Source organism: Pseudonaja textilis, chromosome Z, assembly GCF_049901715.1.
Source record: "Pseudonaja textilis isolate UNSWEBS1 chromosome Z, rPseTex1.2, whole genome shotgun sequence".
Taxonomy (NCBI): Eukaryota; Metazoa; Chordata; class Lepidosauria; order Squamata; family Elapidae; genus Pseudonaja; species Pseudonaja textilis.
Window position 1 is genome coordinate 41,560,772 of NC_142008.1, and position 23,546 is coordinate 41,584,317.

A 23,546-nucleotide genomic window follows, 5' to 3' on the forward strand; every position below is an offset into this window, starting at 1 on the left:
CTCATCTAAGTGTGGTCTTACATAATGGTTGAAAACCACTAGTCATATATTATAGACAAATATGTTTTTCTATCACAATAGTTTAGATCATTTCTGATTTGTGACATTCACTGAATCAAGAAAATTCACAACCATCACATAGTTTATACCTATAATGACAATTATGACTCTATTCTCTGTATTTTCTGGATAAGCTCTTCATCTGCACTTTATTGAAACAAACAGATGGGCCAGATTGCAATTTATGGTTATATTTATAGGCATGATTCAGTGGCATTACATTTACTGTTATTACATTAACTATTAATCTTACCTGTTAATAGAGTTGAGTTTACTAAAGAATCCCGCAAATCTATAATATCTTTCCAATGACTTCATAGTATTATTTGGGCAAAAAATAGTATATGGTGCCATAATCAACATAATATGGAAATGTTTCCTTAAATTTTTATCCTAATTTATATAATGAATTAAAGATAAAACTAAAACATAAAGGAACAGATATAGTAATTTGAGCAGTTGAGATTCACTGGTATTGCACAGAGGAGGATCATTTTCAGATCAAAGACAAAAACAAAACAAAATACTCTGAATGGCTAGTATACCACAGAACTTTTACAGAAAAAGAACTAAAAATGTAAACTATTTTAAGTGTTGCAAAAATGTGGCACACAGCTCACTAATATGTAAGGGGAGCACCAAAACCACAAATCATCCCCAAAAGGAAGTTAAAAAAGAAATGCACTAATGTGGATTTTTTAAATAATTAAATATAATATGTTAAAGGATAAGCTAAGAGGTGCTGTGACTGATAGTAATGAGAAATGAGGAATGGTAGATTCCTTTATGTCTGTTGTAAATTCAAAATTGGTGAATTAAAAGGTCATTTCCCTACTTGTTATGGTAAAAAGGCTAGGAAATAAATATTTTAATTTACCAGATGTCATGGTATAAACAAAATGGAGAGAATAAAAAGTGCTATTTGAGACAGACTATCAGTAAATATCATTGCAGGGAAAAGCTGGCCTAGAAACCAGGACCCTGTGAGTCCTAGTCTTGTTTTAGGCATGACAGCTAACTAAGTGAGTTTGGACAATCACACTTTCAGTCCAACCCATCTCACAGGGTTGTTGTGGGGAAAAGAGGAGAAGAAAGGCGAACGTTATATTCACTGCCTTTAATTACTTATAAGATAATAAAGGTGGGGTTAAATAAAATCTTAGATCTTGATATGCAAGTCTATTAGTACATACCAATAAACTTATAATAAACAAAGTTAACAATATATTCATTTAGAAATTATATCTTTCATACTCTTCCATGGGAAGGCCTGTGACTGAGAAAAAGATATATTATAGAGATGAAGCCAGAGGTAGAAGAAGATTTACTAACACTGCAATTAACAGAGCAGTAGCTGATGTAGCATTGAAGAGGCAATATTACTACCAGAAAAGGCTGCAAAAAGAAATGGAGAAAGACATTATACAAAAATAAATGTTTAGAAGAAATTATTAAGAAAAGACAGATATGATTAAGATGAAACTGGAATCAGAAAATTTTAAAGTTTGGTTACAGAAAAACCTGCGATAACACATTAAAAAATCTACCAATAAAAATATAGTAAAAGGTGAGGTAGTAAGAAGGAATTGATTTTGTGAGTGCTATTTAAAAAAGGAGAGCAGCAGGCAGAGAAGACAGAACAGCCATCTGCTGCTGACAGAATAAAAACTACTAACGAACAAGATAGGCTGGATTTGAAAGAGAGGAAAAACATTTAAAAACCCTGCTGATACAGTTCAAGGATCTGTTTGATACAGTTCTTCAAAGGAATTATGGAGTCTGTTATTTGTATCTCTATAACTGTTTTGTTTGGCATGACAACAAAACAGAAAGGTACAGACTTCAGTGAATAATTAGGATTGCAGAAAAAACCAGCCTGCCTTCTGTTGAGGACCTGTATATTGCATGAGCCACAAAAAGGGCTGAGAAAATATCTACAGACCCATTACATTTTGGAATAACTGTTTTAGCTTCTCACTCAGGATATCATTATAAGGCATTGAGTGCCAAAAGAATTAGACACAAAGACAAATTTCCCCCTATGTTAAATACCTAATTCCCACAGCACTGTCTTAAGGTTTTCAGGTATTTTACCTGCTAGTAGCAGGCTTATATTGCTATTATCCATCTCATCTTCCTCATCTTCTCATCATTCATACTACCATTTCCTTTTAGTCTCTTATGATTTATCACTTGCTTGTATCTTATGATTTATGATTTATCTTATATAGGACTTATCATTTTGTTGTTTGTATGTACACTGAAAGCTTATGTACCAGAGACAAATTCCTTGTGTGTTCAATCACACTTGATCAATAAAGAATATTCCAATGAAAAAAATTAAAGAAAAAGTTGATATTTCTGCTATAGTAGGGTAAAGAAAATGATTTCGAGCTCTATCATACTGACATACAGTAAAAAAAGTGAAGCTAAAGCTAGAAAATTAGAACTAGCCTCAGATATATTGGAAAAGGCAGAGTAGTAAAATTCAGCTTCATGCTGTTTAAATTCATCTAAAACTGGAAGAAGTTAGTATCAATCTGAAAACTAAGCAATGGAAAATTTTCATCTCCTCTATCTCCTCAACACAAGTATTTAGAAACTTGTAACAGCTTGCTTTCAGAAACTTACTAGCACGTTTGTTGATTCTAAAACTATAATGACCAATATGATGAAGCAGGATTGCGGTACAGTCCTGGCCAGGCCAGTCGATGGCTGACTGAAAAACTAAAAGCAAAAGAACAGATGATGGGAAGGAAATACAGGAATTCAGGAAACAAGGAGAGACAATTTTTTTGTTAAAAAAACTGTTTAAGATTATCTAAATATGTCCTGATATATGAATGTTCTAGCTTTTTACGATATTCCAGTTAGCTGTACAACTGGGATGGACTTGTGTGAATTTCCTACTCTGAAAAGGCTAGAGGAAGAAGAACTCAGTATGACGAAAGCAATCAAGAAATAAAAATCAGAAAGATCTACTAATTTGGATGGCCAGGCTGCTCTTGTTGGAGCATCTCTTCTCTGTGATGGAGAAAACTCCCTCTCCCTCCCGCTCTCTCTCTCTCACTAAATAAAAAGGAAAATTAAATTAAATTAAAAAAAAATAAAACAAAAGAAAAGTCAGACTCTGGAAATCCTTGTGAGAAAGCGAATAATAATTCTGTAATTATAGATATGAGTTTAACTGAAGTACTTCTGTAAAGATAACAAGTATACTATCCGGTCATACCATGCCATTCTTAAATTTTAATTGTTCGTAATCAATTCAATCTCTGACTAAATGATAAACTGCATGTGATGAGATATTATGCTAGGAAAAAGTTTCATAACCAATTAGAGAAGTGATGACATTAATTTAAACTCAAACCTGTTTACTATTTAAGAATGGTGGTAATGAAACTTTCAAGAATATTTAACTCCAAAATAAATTTATAGCAAATTATGCCATATTTGATCAAATAAGATTAGTTTCATTACTAGATCTACTTATCTACATTTGAAGTACATTTTGAACTCATGGGTGACAGAATCTCCTTTCTGCATACTGAAGGAATTATTAAAGGAAGATAATCTCATTTTAATGATATATACTCTGATAACATTGATTGTATCATATCAATGTATTTATTGTTTGTAGAGTGATCTTTGGGGATTGTTGAGAAATATTTCTGGCTTAGAATGTGAAGACATGGGTGGCAAGTCCTACCTTTACTCTTATCTTAAAAGCTACATCTGCTGTCAGTTGCTTTCCAAGTTGTCTTCTAAGATATTCCAAAGAAAAATGAAATTGCCTTTATTTAAATAGAATAAGAAATGTCAAGAAATTTATATTCCAGAAAATTCAATAAATATATTAAGCTCTTATAGAAAGTTACAGTTTGGTATCTTAAGAAATATGAGGGGTTTTTTAACCTATGTAAATCTGAAGTAAAAATGTGAACCAACATAAATAAGACAACTTGAATCAGTGAAATGCATTTCTCAAGAAACAGACACTTACAGATTCTTTTTTGCTTATATTTCTGTTATGAGAACGAGAATGGGAAATTGTACTGAAAAAAGATTCCTTTTTGGTTGCCGACAAAGGAGGAGATCCAGTGGATTCACGTCCTCCAGGAAAACTTTCAATGCTTGGAGAGGGACTCCCATTTTTTGAACTTTGCCCTGCAAAACAAATAGAGAGGAGTCAAAAAAAATACGTTCATCAACATCATCATCATTAACTGAATAGTGACTTTCAGAAGCAGATTTGCATACCATGAATTTTATGATATCAACACATCTATTGATATAGTGCAGAGTGCTATTCCAAGGGACATGCAGGATGTATAGAGCTATTTACAACAAGTATTTAGCCACAAAGTGAGCAACAAAACAGATCTTGTACATAAAAACATACTTGCACTAAGAAAACCCAGCCAATATATATTTTATGTAGATACACTTGCAGTATGTATGCTATATGTAATTATATTATGGTTTAGATATTTTGAAGAAAGGAATGAAATGATGTAATGCATATAAATTATAAATACTTTTTAAGAATGAGAATATTAGATATTAATATGTGTCTGTGTGTCTGTCTGTGTGTGTGTTTCTCTTTCTCCCTACCATGTTTGATTCTCAGAAACTGCCAGAAGTAGTCCCCATAGTTTTGTATCAAAAATGCTTTTTTCTTTAAAAGGCAATTGGCCTGGGTTTTTTCCCCAGTTGCCTTTTGAAGAAATAAAGCACCTTTGAGACAATTATGACCTGGATGACTGAGAATCTCCACAGACATCCCTGAGGTTTACTTGGCGAAGTTCTTCAGAAGTGGTTTGTTACTGTTACATCTTAGGGAAGAGAGAAACAGCAAACTCATCTGGCTTCATGCCTGAGGCAGGACTAGAATGGAATACTTTTGCTCAGTGTTATGTTAGGTGTTTTAGACAAGGAATAGAGGTTAAAAAAAACCAAAATATAAATAAATATAAATAAATATAAATAATAAATAAATATAAATAAATATAAATATATCTAAATGCCGTGAACAATAAATAGTAATAGGTATGCCCCTATAATGCAGCATTTTGTGGAAGTTTACATTTGTGTTATGCTCTTAATTCCAGAAATAGTGTTGCAGTCTCTTTTCATAACAGACAGGACTATGTACTTAAAAAAACCCTTTATTTTCAGACATTCAAACTGTGGACCGTAATAGATTTTAAAAAATGTGGCACAAATTAATTCTCATTACATTTGATGTTTGATGCTTATGAATGAAAGCAAATCGACAATATGTTATTTAAAAGCATTAAAATATTTCCATTACTATTGAAATACTTGGGGAAGCTATCAATCTAAGTAAAGTCAATAAATATAACAATAACACTCCAAATCATGCAGATGATATTATTTATTCTATTATTTCAGACAGAGAATAAGATGGTATCCTTCCCATGTCACATTTAAAGCCTCACTTTTCTCCAGATGCCTTGAGATTACCTCCTCTGATATCTAGTGATATAATGCTTTCTAATTTATTTTGAATGAAAGCTATCAACACTGCCCCACAAATAATATCCACAGTAGAAATGAAAAAGTGCACTTTTGCTTGTTTAAGTACTGTGTTCTGGAATAAAGAACATTTATAATTATTTAACTTAAACCTTTATCAGTTTATTTTTCCTTTAATGGAATATTTAGTTACCAAAAGATTTTGTTACATGGAAATAATCTCTTGAATCAAAGGGGTATATTTTGCTCAACAGAATGACCCTTTAATAATATTTTAATTGACAGAATTATCCTTCATATTTTTGTTTGTGAAAGAGGTAAAGAGATTTGTTATAAGCAAAATCAGCAGATGTAGCAACATATCAAGGATAGGAACGGGCAATTCTGAGTTCAATTCCCTTGTGACTTCACATACACATATTTGTATTTTTCCTGGTAGTACAGAGAAATGATTTGGTATTACCTTTTTCTGGAATATCTTTTCAACCTCTAGGGGTTCTATTTTTTGACTCCTAATCTGAGAATTTATACATATACATTCAAAGAATGCAGGTTTGAAAGCAGCTGCATGAGTATTAAATGGGATATCACGCCAGTGCTGAAACACTGAGTTGGTTGTTTGAGAATTATGACATCAATATTAAGTGGTGATATTAGTTTACAAAGTCCTAAATGGCTTAGCAGTCAAGCATTTTTTAAAAATAATTTTCCTAAATACCATGGAACTTGTAATTGCAATTACCCAATGTTGTGGCCAGATAAGAGCTTTCTCAGCTGTTGAAGCTGTGGCTTTTCACCTAGGAGTTTATGAAATAATAATCAAAGTTCCAGATTTTTTTATAATTTATTCCAATTATTTATTTTTAAAATGAAGATTACTTTTAATATTTCTTTTTTAAAGCACTTTTGGTTTCATTATAAGATTATATTTTCTCCTATTTTCTTAAAAGGCTGCTCTGGGTTCTTATGCAAGGAAGATGCATATTTTTTTCTCTAAACAACAGTGCCACTTAGTGGATCTATGATATATGGTACATATTTAAAAATTTCAAACCACATGTATCTTTGGGTTCCCAACAACAATATTATAGACAAAACGTACCATGTATTACTGTAGTAACTGTCCCGTGAAGGTTGCTTAGATTCCGGACAGGAACCGATACCTGGGCATCACTGCCTTTAACTACTTCTCCTAGTAAGCAAAGTTAAAGATATCTTTATAGTGAAACAAATGGTCATATCTTCCAAATTTCATATGACCAAAGAAAGGACAATGAAGTTATTATATTTTTTAAAAAACTGATCTGGTCTGTTTTTTTTAAATAACAAGTATGTACAACAACTGTTCTATTCCAATGGTATCAGCTTGAATATTCCACTTATCTCAATATTTTTTAATGTTAATGGAAACAAGTTAATAGTGCAAAATAAGTATTAGAAAAAACAATACTCTAAATTTCTGCTTAATTCTATGCATGTATTATACATATATTGCTCTTGGTTCTTCCTATACTGTATAACGGATTCTGACATAATGCTATTAATAGCAGCATTCCAATAGAATTTAGAAACTTGATAGTGATCATACAAATGCTAGTGGTCCATTCTAAGAGTAAGTAACTCCAAAAGCACAGAGTAGCATGGTTTAAATGCCTTTACATCACCAGGAATAATTTCAGAATAATTCAAAACAAGGACCAAACAGTTTTATGTATCTACAGTTAAGCTAGGCCCATTACATAAAAGTTTCAAAATATTATGCTGAGTTCTATTATTTAAAGTATAACAATGAACATAGCATGCAGCATTTAAGTTTGTGGTCATTTAAAAAAACATTATAAGTCATTGATCCATGGACTTTTTGTGGATAAGAGAATGTTATGTTCAGCTTTAATTGTTTGATTTACAGACTATTCACAAGGGAGGACAAAAAGAAGGATTTCAATGACCAAAAAATAACTTGTTTTCTAAGTCTTGTGAGAAAATATTTTAAAAGCATTTAGATGACAGTAGGGATTGTTGTCAATTTGGTTGAAAATGTTCGAATAAGAAATAATTATTTCGGAATAAATATGGACTGTGTGGTCACTTGATTACGCTGTTTTTTTTAATCCCATTTGAACAAGCTTTCAGGGAAATAAAATTTATATTGCACAAATGGAATTGGAAGAACTTCAGTCAAATGAATTAAAGAATACTGATCAAGTTCCTTTATTTGTAGCTAGAACTTGATACAATTAATGGCAATGCAATGTAAAATGAGTATTTATGCAGCTGGGGGAAATAGAAATGTTAAGAAATGGTCATGACATAAATGAAACACTATTCCTTTGTAATACAAAATTTGACTTTTTACTCTTTCATCCTGTCTGATTATGTTTATTCTTTTTATTTATTTGTTGTTTCACATTTATTGTAACTTAATCGGACATAATGTTATATAACATTATAGTAGTAGGACTAATCATCCATGCAGTATTGAACTCTTCTTCACTGGCTGTAGAACAGCCAGTTGGATAGAGGCTACACAGAATGGATCGGTTTGATTACCTAGATAACTTTTTTTCTGGTTAAGGCCTATTGATTATAAATAGAGCAATTTATAAGTTATGCCAATATGTTGTAAGACTTACAGGGAAGATAGAGCTAACTGAAGATAGCTATGTGAAAGCAGAGCTGACAACCATGATAAAAACCAAGAAAACAGTGAGTAGACTGGTTTGTTGGAGTATCTCCAGTTAGGGAAAGGATGGAAGACCATCCTAATGTGTTCCAGATGATTGCTCCTTACATGGATATCACAGAACAATAGTTTTCTGTGGGTCTGACCACTGGGATCAGCCATCTTGCTCACAACTTCAGCAGAGCCTTTTGAAGGGCACTAAGTTTGCACATTTCTTTCTAATTTTTGGAAATTCCTTGTTAACATTTTAAAATTATTAGAAATCTTTAGAATGACAAGTCTGAAAAATCTTTATTGGGAGAGTTTATATTCAACTCTAAACAAAAGATAAAATAATTATAAGCTGAAGAGCTTAAATTTTTTGAAATAAACAGAAAAAGCTATTAAAATTTTATTTAAGAAAGTATAAATGGATTAATGGATAAATCTGAAATATTGATGTTTATTATAAGGTAATGGAATTTATAAAAATACCTTGTCATGGGAAACAGACTTACTTTGGTTATCCTGCCTATTGCAAGACAGAAGAAAAGTGATGATTTTAGAAACTTGACTGTAAAGGGGATTAAAGATTTTATGCTGAAGGGAAAAAAAATACAACTCTGTTCTTGATATCAGTTAATATTCAGGCTTACAAAATGATACAAGAGGTTATAACATCAGAAATATTAAAGAAGAACTTTGAAGATTAAGGCCAAAAATTAATAAGTAGAGGATCAAACTCTGAGTAATGATGTCTACTTTTATGGAAAGACTATGTCTGAAAGTTGTAAATGAAGGAATGACAATATCAGCAACAAATTTTATCTGACAAAAGACAAACAAAGTAAAAAATGTGAAACTGCAAATAACAGGCAATGATAATGATTTGGAAAAAGATGTATTGGATATACAAAAGAAACTGGCTGAAGTTTTAAAAGTTAAAATGATAAATTGAGAAAATTACTTGGAAAATGTTTTTTATTAGATCTACAAAAGAGGCTTGTTAAAGCCTTGAAGAAATCTGTGTAATGAGATAAAGAAGAATTGAAGAAGAACCAAATCCTGTGACAATATTTGTCTGAACAAATTAAGATTGTTTTAAGTAAAAGGAAAGAATATGAAATTGGGATTTTTTTTTTGACTAAGGTTAAACTAAGACATTTTTGGAAATTTTTTGCAGCCCTTTCTGAACTTTTTACTGACACCATAATTGGAAAGTGGATGTTAATGGATTTTCTAAGATAGGGGATGGGATATGGATATGGAATCAAGAGATATCAGTTTAGTGATGAAATATTAAATTTGTTTATATTTTTCATGAAGGCTGGAAGTCATCTCTCTCTCTGAAATTATATTTTCTTTTCTTTTTCTTTTTTTCTTTCTCTTCTCTTTTCCTAGCATTAATTTGTATTAATTTTTAATATTGTAATTCAAATTCTTAATAAAAATTATACTCAAAATAGCTATGACAATAAGGTGGCAGAATGGCAGTATTTATTTTGGCTGCAAATACATTTTTATATTAGGAAAATGGTAAAATGAATTAATGTAATATATTTTTGCAATAACATAGGGGAATGCATTTCCACTGGTTAAACTTATACAGAAGCAGAGTTTGTTGATACTAGAAGAACACAACAAATAGTGTTAAAGACAGTTAGTAGGTTATCATTTTCATTTTTAACTGGAGGCATTTGGAATTCAGAGCATTTTCATAAAACATAAAATTAACATTCTGTTTTAACGCTGGAATTTGGTTTATAGCAAGCTGATTCCCATTTCATATTTTCAATTACCAGGCAATATTAAAAAAAATAAGTTTGGAAGGAAATTTGTTGGATGGCCCTGATTTACAAAATAAACACATACTTAAGAGTATATTGTGCATTCAGTATTTGCAGACAACAGAAATTGGACAAAGCAACAGAGTGGTCAATGTCTGGAATACTCTACCTGACTCTGTGGTTTCTTCCCCAAACCACAAAAACTTTAACCTTAGACTGTCTACTATTGACCTCACCCCTTTCCTAAGAGGTCTATAGGGTGCGTGCATAAGTGCACCATTGTGCCTACCGTCCCTGTCCTATTGTTTTTTTTTATTTTTCTTATATGTACCCATTTCATGTATTCATAACTATGTATATACTTATACCTATTATCTTGTAAGCAATTGACAAATCAAAATAAATAAAAAATAAAATAAAAAATAGATGTAATGGGAAGGGAAATACAGCAAACAAGGAAATTGAAATTGGGAGACAGTTGGAAAATCTGGCAAATAAATCATATCAGATAGGACATGGTAGCAAACGAAGATGAATAATGTTCAAATTGATATCCAGATTTTATATCATCATCCTACATTATGCTGAAAGTTTTTTTATCTTGATCACAGATTTCGGTTTTCAAAAACAGAAATGGCATATTTTTACCTTTGCTTAGCTGAACTGGCACACTTTCAGATTTCATCATTCTTTGCTGCTGAAATGGAGGGAGTTCTACTGTGCTCCTTGTGGGCATGACAACAGAAGAAACATTGCCACTGCTACCTGCAACTGGAAGAGTTGCACTGCTAGAAGTCATTGCTGGGGAAATCAGCTTGCGACCAAAATTCAATAAGCTACTAGAAACCTTATTTATGTTCAGAGGAGCAACCTTTGCATTGACACTGAAAAAGAAAAAAGAAAACAAACTGCTGCTATCATGTTTAATTGACACTACCAAACTAACAGGAAAATTTCAAAATGAGTTTGTTGTAATTAAGGACCCCCCTCATCCCATTAAAATATTACAATGATTCTAGAGAATATAATGCAGTATTATTCTACTTGTAATACTAGTTATTTCTAGGGAGGTAGATTGTTTCATTCTCTGGAGCCTTTGAAATTCACAATGAACTTTGTTCCTCAGGAACAGTTTTATTTACTGGAAAAAATAAACTTGTCTATTTTAGGAATATTTTACAACCAATATCTATCTATCTATCTATCTTTCTTTCTTTCTTTCTTTCTTTCTTTCTTTCTTTCTTTCTTTCTTTCTTTCTTTCTTTCTTTCTTTCTTTCTTTCTTTCTTTCTTTCATTCAATTTTCTGCCCATCTTGTTTCAAAGTGACTCTGAGCAGCTTACAGCATGCGAATATTAAAACCATCAGAGATAAATATTTCAAACACAAAATGAAAATACAATCAAAATAAAATCATAATTACAAGATGGGAAAGAGGGAGCCAGATTTTGGAGAAGGGGTGAGAGGTTGGATTTCATGTTAACTAATCAACCACTTCCGGTGTGATACTCCCCTGTTGGGGCCTCAAGCCATTTGTGAGAACAAAATCTTAAGACTCTTGCCAAAGATTAGAAGGATGAGAGTCAGGGGTGGGATCCCACTGGTGTAACTACCGGTTTGGTGATTTGCAATTTGCGCGCACGTACGCGCTTCGCACGCCTGATGCACGCTACACATGCGTGTGAATCCTCTTCAGCTTGCTGCCTGGAAAGCTGAGCAGTGCTGCGCACGGGTGCACAGCGGTTGAAAAGACACTTTATTCCTGCTTTTTCAACTACAGCTATGCCGCACAAAGCAGCTGAGACTGAAAAAGCAGGAAATAAAGGACAGGTAAGAGCCTGGGCGGACAGGTGGGCCAAAACAGCAGCAGACATAGAACTGGTTGTATGTCTGCTGCTCTTCAGAGCTACTGGTTCTACAGAGCCAGACAGAACTGGTAGAATCCCACCCTTGGTGAGAGCCAATCTCACGTCAGAAGGTAAGATATTTAACAGGGCAGTAGTCAGGGATGGGATTCAAATTTCTTAACAGCCAGTTCTGTGGGCGTGGCCTAATTTGTGGGTATGGCTTGGTGGATATGACTGGGGGAGCGTGGCTAGGTGACTGGAGAGGCCCAGGCAGGTTGCCATGCAACTGGCAAACCAAATTTAAGTGGTCCTCACTTAATGGCCAGGTCCTTGCTTAGTGGCCAGTTGATTAGCAAGTGTTTTTTGCCAGTTTCCAAAACCTGGGGAGCCCTGGAGAGGTCCAGGCAGGTGACCATGTGAATGGCAAACCAAATTTAAGTGGTCCTCACTTAATGGCCAGGTCCTTGCTTAGTGGCTAGTTACTTAGCAAGTGTTTTTCCCCAGTTTCCAAGCCCTGGGGAACCTTGGAGAGGGCAAGGCGAGGCGCGGGCAGCTATGAAGAGCTACAGGGAGGGTAAGGCTCGGCTCGGGCAGCTACGAGGAGGGCTGGGCAAGGCCTGGGCAGCTACAAGGAGCTATGGGGAGGGCAAGGCTCGGCTCAGCACGGACAGCTACGAAGAGCTACAAGGAGTTTGTTATTTTGTGCCAGTACTGGTACAAAAATCTTTCCTAGCCAAGACTGCTTACCTGGACCAACATCCCTAATGGAATGCTCTCTCTAAAGCAGGGAGATAGAAGCCGGGGAAGCCATGTTTGGTCGCCTAACCTTTTTAGAATGCAGCTTAAAAATGTACTGAAGCTTTTTTACAGCCTTATGCAGACATATATAGTACAAAAAAGGATAATAGTACAAAATCATCTAAGAAGTTAAATTAAGAATGGAATTGATAGGCACATTCACTGAGCAATACTGAATTCTTTTTCTGAAATTTATTCCTGTTTAAAAAACTGGAATATATGAATTCAGTATTGGGCTCTGCTAGTGTAGCTATTCAAGAGGATATAGTGTCAAGGTTAGCAAAAATGGTAAAGCAACATATAGATTTAAATTTTAAAACCAGAAGTATTTTTGTTGGTACCCACATAAATAAAGATACTACTAATGTTACACGTGTTAACAGCGGCTAGAATTATGTTTGCACAACAGTGGAAAAAACGAAGAGATTCCCATAGATGAAAATGAAATTAAAAAATTACAATGTGCAAAAATGGATAGAGATAACAGATAGAAATTAGGCGAGAATTATCATTGCTATGTATGAATTAAATACAGAAGGTTGATAATTATAAACATGTTGATATAATTAACAAAATTAGAAATAAGCCAATACAAAGAAATTCAAATAATTTTTCTGTTACACTGCTGTATTTATTGATATTTAAATATCAATATGTAACAGCAGTGCAACAAAACAATTTTCATTTATGAAATATTTTATAATACTTTATAATATAATAGAATTACAGAGGTAAAGTAAGGATATATTGTTATAGAATAGATTGGTGATGATGAAATGAACATTATAAAGTAGATTAAGTAAAAATTGTGATTTGCTGGCATAAAATGATGTAATATTAATAAAGTCTAGTAAGTAATTAATAATAGTAATAAAATATATATAGTGGATTTATGATATAAGGATTAATGCAAATTGGAAGGGAAAGACTGCAAAGATTGTGCACAATGATTTGTACCAACTGACACACTGTATGTAACTGAAGATGGTTTGTTTTATGTTTGTTTTGTTTAAAAAAAATAAAAAACTTTTATTTTTAAAAAAGTTCCATTTATGTATGCATGCAGGTTTTTGTTATATTGTTGCTATATATTGATTTAAGCAGAAACAGATAAGATATAACAACAATGTAACAAGAAGTTGCCTGCCTCATTTTTGGTAAGTGGCTTTTTTATTTATTTATGTATTTATTTATTTTAGTATGTTTTTGTTTTTATTAATCATAAAAACAGATACTAAAGAAATAAATACATAAAAAATATTTTACTATTCATCTTGATGTTTCTTTCTCCTTTGTTTTTTCCTATGGGAAAAAGCAAATCAGAAACAAGTATCTATATGTAACATTGCTGTAACATTTTGTTTCCATTTATGTTATATTGATGCTATATATATATATTTGTTTTGATTTGTTTTTTCCCAATAGGAAAAAACAAAGGAGAAAGAAGCATCAAGACGAATAGTAAAATGATTTTTATTTATTTATGTATTTATTTCTTTAGCATCTGTTTTGTTTTTATAATTAATAAAAACAAAAACAGATACTAATAAATAAATAAATAAATAAACAAATAAACAACTTACCAAAAATGAGGCAGGAAACTTGGCTAGCCAGCTACGCCAGGGTCCTCCTCAGTCTTCAAGCTTGCTGCAGCGAGGATGGCAGGGTCGCTATGCCAGGGTCCTCCTTAGTCTTCAAGCTCGCTGCAGCGAGGACGGCTGGCCCGGGAGTTGGCACTAGACCGGGCTAGGGGCGGCGGCAGGAGAAGGTAGGTGACTGGTAGGCTTGCTGCTTTGCATCCTCACTCACCAAGTGATGGGAAGGCAAGGCAGCAACCCTTGGGCCGCGGTGGGCAAGGGAAGGTGGCACCAGCCTAGTCAAGATGGCAGTCACTGGATGGACAAGGTAGCGGCGGCTGGCCTGGGAGTCAGCACTCAACCGGGGCTGGCAGCGGTAGGAGGTAGGGGACTGGTGGGGATTGCTCCTTTGCCTCCTCACTCACAAATTGATGATGGGAAGGCAAGGCAGGAACCCTTGGGCCGTGGTGGTCGAAGGATGGTGGTGCCAGACTAGCCAAGATGTCGGCTGCCAGTTGGCCTAGCCAAGATGGCGGCCGCTGGGTGGACGAGGCAGCAGCGGCCAGCCTGGGAGTTGGCACTCGACCAGGCTGGCGGTGGCAGGAGGAGGTAGAGGACTGGCGGGGCTTGCTGCTTTGCCTCCTCACTCACTAATTGATGGTGGGAAGGCAAGGCAGCAACAAGGGCCGTGGGTGAGGGAAGATGGTGGCGGGCGAGGCAGGGAGCATTGGCGAGGGCGGTGGGTATCCTGGGAGTTGACACTTGACTGGGGCTGGTGGCAGCAGGCAGGTGGCCAGGTCATACTTACCGATCTGTGTCTTTGGAGGCCGGGGTAGGCAGTCTGAGCAGGCGAGGATGGCTGGCGGCGGTGGTGGCCAGAGCTTGTGTCTTCTTTAATGGCAGCCGCCGGAGGAGGCAGGCCAGGCAAGTCAAGGCCTGGGAGGCAGGCCGGTCGGGCAAGGGCGGTTCGCAGTGGTGGCGACTGGGGCTTGTGGCTTGCCCTCACTCACTCAGCAGGGCGGCAGAAGGCAAGCAGTGACAGCTGGCTGGATGGCTGGGCTGCTTCGGCTGCTGCTGGTGTGAGTGATGGTGCTGGGCGGGAAAATTTTTGTAGGTAGCGCACATGCGCTATAAGTAGGGGTGGGGCAGAGAAGAATGAGGCATGGATTTTTGCACATGCATGAAAAATCTGCATGTGCAGTAAAAAAACACGGGTTTTTTAGCGTAGGAGCGGCGGATAGGGGCAGGGGCCGGTGAAGGGAGGGGTGGGCGGGGGAGAATGAGACAAGGATTTTAATGCATGCACGAAAAATGTCGTGCATGCGCAATAAAAAACCTGGTTTTTGTCCTGTGGGAGCGGTGGAGAAGGTAGGGGCCAGCCAGGGGTCGGTTTTACCAGTTCTTAGAACTACTGGTGACTTTAATAACCAGTTCTATAGAACTGGTGCAAACCAGTAGAATCCCACCCCTGGCAGTAGTCATGGCCAAATAATGGAGGAAGAGTTGGAAAGGACCTTGGAGATCTTCTAATCCAATCCACTGCTCAAGCAGGAAACCCTATACTATTTCAAACAAATGGTTGTCCAATCTTTTCTTAAAATCCTCCAATGATGGAACACCCACAGCTTCTGGAGGCAAGTCATTACACCAATTAATTATTCTCACTGTTGGGAAATTTTTCCTTAGTTATAGGTTGGTTTTTTCATTGATTAGTTTCCATCCATTGCTTCTTGTCCTGCATCAAGAGCTTTGGATAATAGATTGACCTCCTCCTTTTTGTGAAAGTTCCTTAGATATTGAAACACAGCTGTCATGTCACCTGTGATTCTTCTTTTCATCAAACTAGACATATCCAATACCTGCAACTGTTCTTCGTATGTTTTAGTCTCCAGTCTCCTAATCATCTTTGTTGCTTTTCTCTGTACTCTTTCTAAGAGAGTCTCAACATCTTTTTTATATTGTGTTGATCAAAACTAGATGCAATATTCCAGGTGTGCTCTTACCAAAGCATTATATAGTGGTACTAACACTTTATGTGATCTTGCTCAAATTCCTTGGTTGACTGCATCTGCAGTATGCCCCTTCTGTTAATGCACGTGGGGCAGGAAACTCCCATAAGGGTGATAGGGTTTTTCAAGTAACGTGGGTCCATGCTATGCAGGGTTCTAAAGATAATAACCAACAGCTTGAATTGCACATGTGGGCAGACCGATAACCAGAGCATTTCACAAAGCAATGGTATATCATGGGCCATTCTAGAAGCCCTAAAACTGGACACATCATTAATGCTCTTCAAGGATAGCCCATGTAAAGTGAATGCAGAAGTCCAAATGTGAGATGACTAGGGCTTGAGTGGCTGAACACATGAATTCCTAATCCAGGAAAGGCCATAACTGGCACACCAGACAAAGTTGTATAAAGGCTTTCTTAGCCTTGACTATATCAGGATTCCGGCAATTACTCCAATTAAATCATAAGCCTCAAGCCACACTCCCAAAATTCCAAAGGATTTATTACAAGAGTCATCAATCATGCTCTCTAATTAGATTTTTGCGTGGCTGAAGCTTCAGTCATCTAATTTGAAGAAAATATGAATGGAATGTACTTTCGATTCTACACTGCTGCCTGCTCTTTGAAACTCACCCCCCCTCTTTCTGTTGACAACTATAAAACATATATACAAAATGTTTTATGAGTTGACAGACTATCACCTACTCTTCAAACAAGAGTCATAAGTCCAGGAGAACCCACAAGTTGCAGGCTGGGTCTGTCTGGGGTAATGCCATCCCATCAAGATCAAAGCATGTCAAAGTCCTGTGTCTTGAAGTTTCATGCATCCAAATCCATTTGGTCTTGATAGAGTGCAGCAAAGCCTGTTGTCCCCCATTAAGGCACCCACAGCCTCCAAGCTCCATGAGAGGGCATCACTTGGATCACCAGGGTGGAGATATAAAATTGAGTATCAGCATATTACTGATAATACCTCAACCCATGGTGGTGAATGTTCTCACCCAGTAGCTTTAAACAGGTGTTAAAAAGGAATGGAGAGAGTACTAAGCCCTGCAGCATACCACAACCATGGGCTTGACCTCTTATTATCTATCAATACCAATTGGGATAGGCCTTGGAAAAAGAAGTCAAATCAGTGCAAAACTCCACCACTCAAATCCAAACCTTACAGCCGGGCCAAAATAGCATGGTTGAAGGTCACTGAGGGGTCAAAGTTGGTTGTACTACCATCCTGCTCTTTCTGAAAGTCATCAAGTGTAACCAATGTTTCTGTCCTACAATAAGCCTTGAATCCTGACTGAAAGGGATCCAGGCAATCTGCTTAATTCAGGACCTTTTGAAGCTGCCAAGGAACTATTTTTTCTCCCTTACCTAAAAAAGGGAAGATCAGAAATTGAAAAAGAATTGTCCATGAAGATGGGATCACATGATTACTTTTTAAGAAGAGGATGAACCAGGGCCTTCTTAAAAGGCCCCGGGAACATACCCTCCTGCAGTGAGAAGTTAATCACTATTTGTACCCACCTGCTAATCACTGTCCTGGAGGTTTTCATCAACAAGTCAGGGCAAGGATCTAACTGAAAGATGGTTCTACTGACAACATTGAAGACTCTGCCCATTTCCTTTTCCTTCCCCAAACTAGTGACCGCACTATTAAAAGCAAATAACAATGCCTTTCTATAACCCAAACCCATCAAAATTAAAGAGTAATCATTAGTGCTTTCAACATCTCTTGTTGTTGCCATTAACAATCAATAATATCTGGAAAGGCTCATACTGCCTGTCTCCCGTTTATGCTCTAAAATAATGGTTCCCAAAGTGGGCAGTACTGCCCCCGGGGGACATTGAGATGCCTTAGGAGGCGCTAAGAGGCAAGGGGGCCAGCAGGGGGCGCTAAGAGGCAGCAAGGGGGCTTTCGAGGCACCGGCCATGCAGGTTCACTCTTGATTGTAGCACTGCTCCAGAGCTGGCACCTTCAGTGTGGAAGTGGTGGCATGTTATGTGCCGCCGCGGCCGCATTCAACACACCGCCCACCCAGCCACCTCTTAGTGTCCCCAAGGGGGCCGGCAGAGGGGCGCTAAGGTGGCAGGGGGGTGTTTGAGGCACCGGGCAGCCCTGCAGTTTCACCCATAGAGGTGCTGGCTCCGGAGCGGTGCTAGTCAATGGGTGAACCTGCAGGGCCAGCCGGCGTATCGAATGGCCCCCTGCCGTCTCTTAGCGCCCCTCTGCCGGCCCTCTTGGGGACACTAAGAGGTGGCAGGGGGGCGTTCAAGGCACTGGCCAGTCCTGTAGTTTCACCCATTGACTAGCACTGTTCCCGAGCCGGTGCCTCCAATGCAGCAGCACGTTGGAAAAAGCCACCACCACCGCTTTCCCAATGTTCCGCCACTGTCACATTCTGTCTTTCTGTTTGTCCATGCCCGTTCATTTGTCCGTCCATCCATCCATCCAAAAGTTCTGTCTGTTTGCCTGTCTGCCTTCTACCTACCTACCTGCCTGCCTGTCTGTCCCTCTCTCTCTCTCCATCCATCCATCCATGTTCGAAGCGCCGGCCCCACAGGCACATTGGAAAAGTAGAGCAAAGCCAATCTGAGAAGGAGGGAGGGAGGGAAGGAGAGAGGAATGAGAGAGAGAGAGAGAGAGAGAGAGAGAGAGAGAGAGAGAGAGAGAGAGCTGATGCATCAGATTGAATGACGCCTAGTTTAGACTGAGGCCCTTTTCCACATTGAAACATCTTTGCCAGCACATTGAAACATCTTTGGCTTCTATTAAAGGTTTTGTGGACGAAACATGGTCAAGACTATCAGGAAGCTCTCACATTTTGTTGAGGCTTTAAACAGGATCCATTGGACCAGATCTCCACCCTAAAAATTACTTTTCCCCAATGTATTATAGTGCCAATTCAGAAGAAGGCAAAACCAAAATGTACTGGTAAATTTCAAGGAGAACACACACACACACTCCCTTCTAACCCTGCTGGAACAGATGATTGGACTAGAATAGATATCTCATTATCTTTCTCCTCCCTCTCTCCCTCCTTCTTTATTTCTTTTTCTTTCTGTCCCTTCGTTCCATCCCCCCTCCTTTGTCTGTCCCTTTTTCTTTCTTTTTTTTTCTCTCTTTCCCTCTCTCAGACTCCATCCTTTAGATCACGGGTCGCCAAACTTTTGGACCTCAGGGACCACCAAACTCATAATTTTAAATCCCAGAGACCACTAATATGAATTTTGACTGATGGTGGCTTTCTGGCATTGGTGGAAGAGAGAGAGAGAGAGAGAGAGAGAGAGATCTGATCCAACCTCTCTCTCTCCCTCTCTCACACAAACACAGGCAGGGGTGGGATTTAGACCCCTGATCTAAAGCTGTCAAAACTCCAAAAACAGGTCAAGTAGCTCTGGGGAGGCCAGTCATAAATTAGAACACTTGCTAAACAGCCGGCCATTAAGTGAGGACCACTTGTATTTGGTTTGCCAGTCACCTGGCCACGCCCACCCAGTCACATGACCAGCAAGCCACACCCACCCAGTCATGTGACCAGCAAGCCACACCCTCAAATTAGACCATACCCACAGAAATTTGAATCCCACCCCTGGGTGGGGGGCACCGAGGATGAGTTTGTAGCACCAAGGGGGCGGTGGACTGAAAAAGTTTGGAAACCACTACTCTAAAACAATCTTTGGGTCTCTCAATCTCTCTCTTCCTCCTAATAAAGAAGGATGTTAGGGGAAGTATTCACATTGTTTTATAAGCTGACTGTATATCATTATAGTTAGAGATAATTTGTTCATAACTGCCCCCTTTCTCTTGTATAATAATTTTGGTGGTTCGTTAACTTTTTTGTGTACATACTCTTAACTTGCAATGCCCTTGACATAAATAGCAACCATCTTAAATTGTTGTTACAAATTTTACAAGGCCCATGATATAGATATTTTAACAAATGAAGTTCTATCTTTATGCTAGTTTTGAATGCTCTGATACATAAATGTAAGATTATTAAGACTATAATGCAAGGGTCATAATCCATTTCTTTACCATCATGGTGAAAAGATGGAAATATATTAGAAAAAGGGGCAACACTGATAAAAAACGAAGGTTCGTTACCTTATGGTCATTAAAAATATATTTAAAAGCAAGGTATTGTTTAAATGAATGTCAAGGATACAAGAATGCAATACATGGAGAAAACAATTTTGTTAATCATAATAAGAATAGCTGACCTTGAATATCAATGAGATATTTTTAAAACAAAGCTATGGAATGATTCAGCCTCTACAGTATGTGCAAATGAAATGTTTTGTTTTATAAAGTTGATTCAAGGACATCTCTTTCTGCATACAAGAACTAGAAAAAAACGGCTATAATACGGTAAATTTATTTATTTTTAAATCTGCACAAATTCTTGTAGATCAAAGTAATGTAAATGTGAATTAATTTGTAACAGTTGGTTCCTCTTTTATTTTTTTATCATAGTAGTATGGATTTCTAGTCAGTTAGATGCTCCAATTTCAGATGAGAAAGACCTATTTCAACAATAATAGAATGGAATAGAATACCTTTATTGTCATTGCATTCTACAAATACAATGAAATTTGAAAGCTACTCCAGCACAGTGCCCAAAACACCACATCACAATCACACTACAGAGATAATAATAATAATAATAATCCTCATCATCATCATCATCATCATCATCATCATCATCATCATCATCTAGTCTAAAACCTATCTAAAACATATAGTAAGTTAGATAAAAATGCCACTATATACTTAGGACTAAATCACATATGCATTATTTGATTCAAGACAATTATTGCCTTGGAAAAGAAACTGTTTCTCGGTCTATTAGTCCTCATTTTAAGACACCTATAGCGTCTCCCTGATGGTAACAGTTCAACATATGAATGACCAGGATGAGAACGGTCTGTGGAGACTTTTAATGCTCTAGAGAGGAGTCTGGTCTTTACAATCTCTTCCAAAGAAGAAAGACAGCAACCGATGATTTTTTGTGCTGTGTTTATAACTCTCTGGAGCATCTTCTTATCCACTACAGATCACCCAGCATACCACACCATTACACAGTATGCTAAAATGCTCTCGATGGTAGAACGGTAAAAGGTAACCAGCAACTTCTCACCCAGATCACTCTTTTTCAGCAGCCTCAGAAAGTGCAGGCACTGTTGGGTCTTCTTTGCAGTGGCCATAGTGTGGACCAACAAGTAAGGTTGTTGGAAATATGAGTTCCTAGAAATTTAACTTAAAATGGTATCTACTGTATAATTGAGTAATATTACAAAACTTGTTCAAAGCAAGTCATCTTTATACCTAAGTTCTTCTTAAGGCTAACCTTATTAACTGTTAACAAATAAAATAGAACTTATTACATTTTAAACCCTATTAAAAGTGAGATATACTTCACTAACATACAGCTTAATTTGTTGCTATCTCCCTTCTGATATTATATTATATAAAATTATATTAGCTTACTATTATTCTAGTAAGTGTGCAAAAGAATAAACATATCTAAATGTCACAGACAATTCAGCAAAATTTGAATAATATCTTTAAACTGTATTTCCATAAAATATATCAAAATACTACTTATGCATCATCATAAAATCTCCAGAACTGTAAAGCCTACAAACTTGAAATTTGGCACGTATGTTCTTCTTGGCTTCTAGGTGCTCACTAAGAAAGGATTTTTCGAAATGACCATCAGAGCATTAGTATTTCATATATTATTAACACACTCTGATGCTCTCCCCCTCCCCACCTGAAAAGAAGTATGTTCCAAATGCAAAACACAAGCAGAAGAGAGGAGTTTCAGTTTCATTTCATAGCAGCAACCAGCTTTAATACAGAACAGTTGAGCTAAGCCATGTCCAGGCTCCTTGCTGTCTCCTTCTTGCTCATACAGAAACTACTGCTTCAGTTTCCAAACAGCCCTCACCTTTCTCACACACTGACAGGATGCTAGCCAGATGAATCCCGATGTATGCTGGTAGGCAGAGGCACAATTCCCCCCCACCCCATTATTTTCCTCCCCCAAAACTAAGCCCGATCACAGTTTCGTAGCGAAGCAGGAGTATAGAGCTAGTACGAAATATGAGCACATCTGCCTTATAGACTGTTGATGGCAATATATCAATTTTTGTTTTTAAAAAAGTTTCTCTCCAGGGGTCTTCAAACTTGACAGCTTTACGACTTGTGGACTTAAAATCCCAGAATTCCTTATCCAGTCATGTTAGCTCAGGAATTCTGGGAGTTGAAGTCCACAACTTTTAAACTTGCTAAGTTTGAAGACCCTTGATCTAATTTCTCTAGATACCAAAGCAATAACTTGCTGGAGATTTATGCCCATGAATCCTTGTCTTGTAGATGTTGTGATTGTTCACAGGTTAAGGAAAGACACAATTTAATTATGTGTGAAGTAATAGAATAACTGGGGCGGGGCGGGGGTCAACTATGCAAATAACAGCCAGTCTTAAAATTGTAGTGGCTAAGTATTTCTTACAGACCAAATTCTAAGTATTACTACCAATGTTCAATAACTTGTATAGTCCCTTGAGTCTGAAATAACTGAAAATTTTTTTTCCATGTTAATTTGAATGCTCTTTACAATTGGGTGTGACAAATAAAGTGGGCTTCTTGATACTTGAATTTTAGCTATGGAATAGCCTCTATTAGGTCTACCTGATTAGATTTCAGAGCAATATAGGTGTCACAATAGGCAAGGTCTTTCTTGTGTCAACTCAGTTTTCTAAGATTGAGAAAATTATTCTAATATTTTGTTATCATCACTGAATAATTAGCTATAATTTTTGGTTCCTAACATACATAAAATATATTTGAAGTATGTATTGGAATTATTGACAAAGCACCTTTACAGATAACATACAAAGCATAATTACCGAGTTTTATTCATTAAGTCAGCTCCACGTGCTTTGTAGTAATCCAAGTTCTGTTGGAATTGGTGAACTATAGGTCTGGGATTTCTCTAGAGAGAGAGAGAGGGAGAGAGAGAGCAGGGAGAGAGAGGGGGGGAGGGAGGGGGAAGGTATTGTTAGAGTGCATAATTGAAATTTTAAAATGTGACCAACCTATTTCCATCCAATAAGATTTAAATTAAAAGTACTGACTTTTTAAATACATGCATTAAACATCAGAAACAGAACTATTCAATCTCAATTTGCAGTGTACCTTTCTTAACAAAATTTAACAAACTAGCACAACCACTAGATGGTGCATCCAACCTTTTTCTACACTTATCAAAACATTCAAGATGAAACATTAGGCATAAATAAAA

At 36.8% G+C, this 23,546-nt stretch overlaps 1 protein-coding gene across 6 annotated transcripts in view; it reads right to left on the reverse strand.

Annotated features, from left to right (window-relative positions):
• TBC1D5 (TBC1 domain family member 5) overlaps positions 1 to 23,546 on the reverse strand; it is a 438,974-nt gene that overhangs the window by 40,661 nt on the left and 374,767 nt on the right. For 4 of the 6 annotated variants that reach the window (XM_026708141.2, XM_087917675.1, XM_087917672.1 and 1 more), the window contains 4 exons: positions 23,152 to 23,237; positions 10,657 to 10,892; positions 6,662 to 6,751; positions 4,064 to 4,227 (listed from right to left, as the gene is read on the reverse strand). In XM_026708141.2, the coding sequence (XP_026563926.1) occupies positions 4,064 to 4,227; positions 6,662 to 6,751; positions 10,657 to 10,892; positions 23,152 to 23,237 (576 nt within the window). The remainder of the gene's footprint in view (positions 1 to 4,063; positions 4,228 to 6,661; positions 6,752 to 10,656; positions 10,893 to 23,151; positions 23,238 to 23,546) is intronic. The other 2 variants (XM_087917673.1, XM_087917674.1) reach the window with 1 other exon arrangement.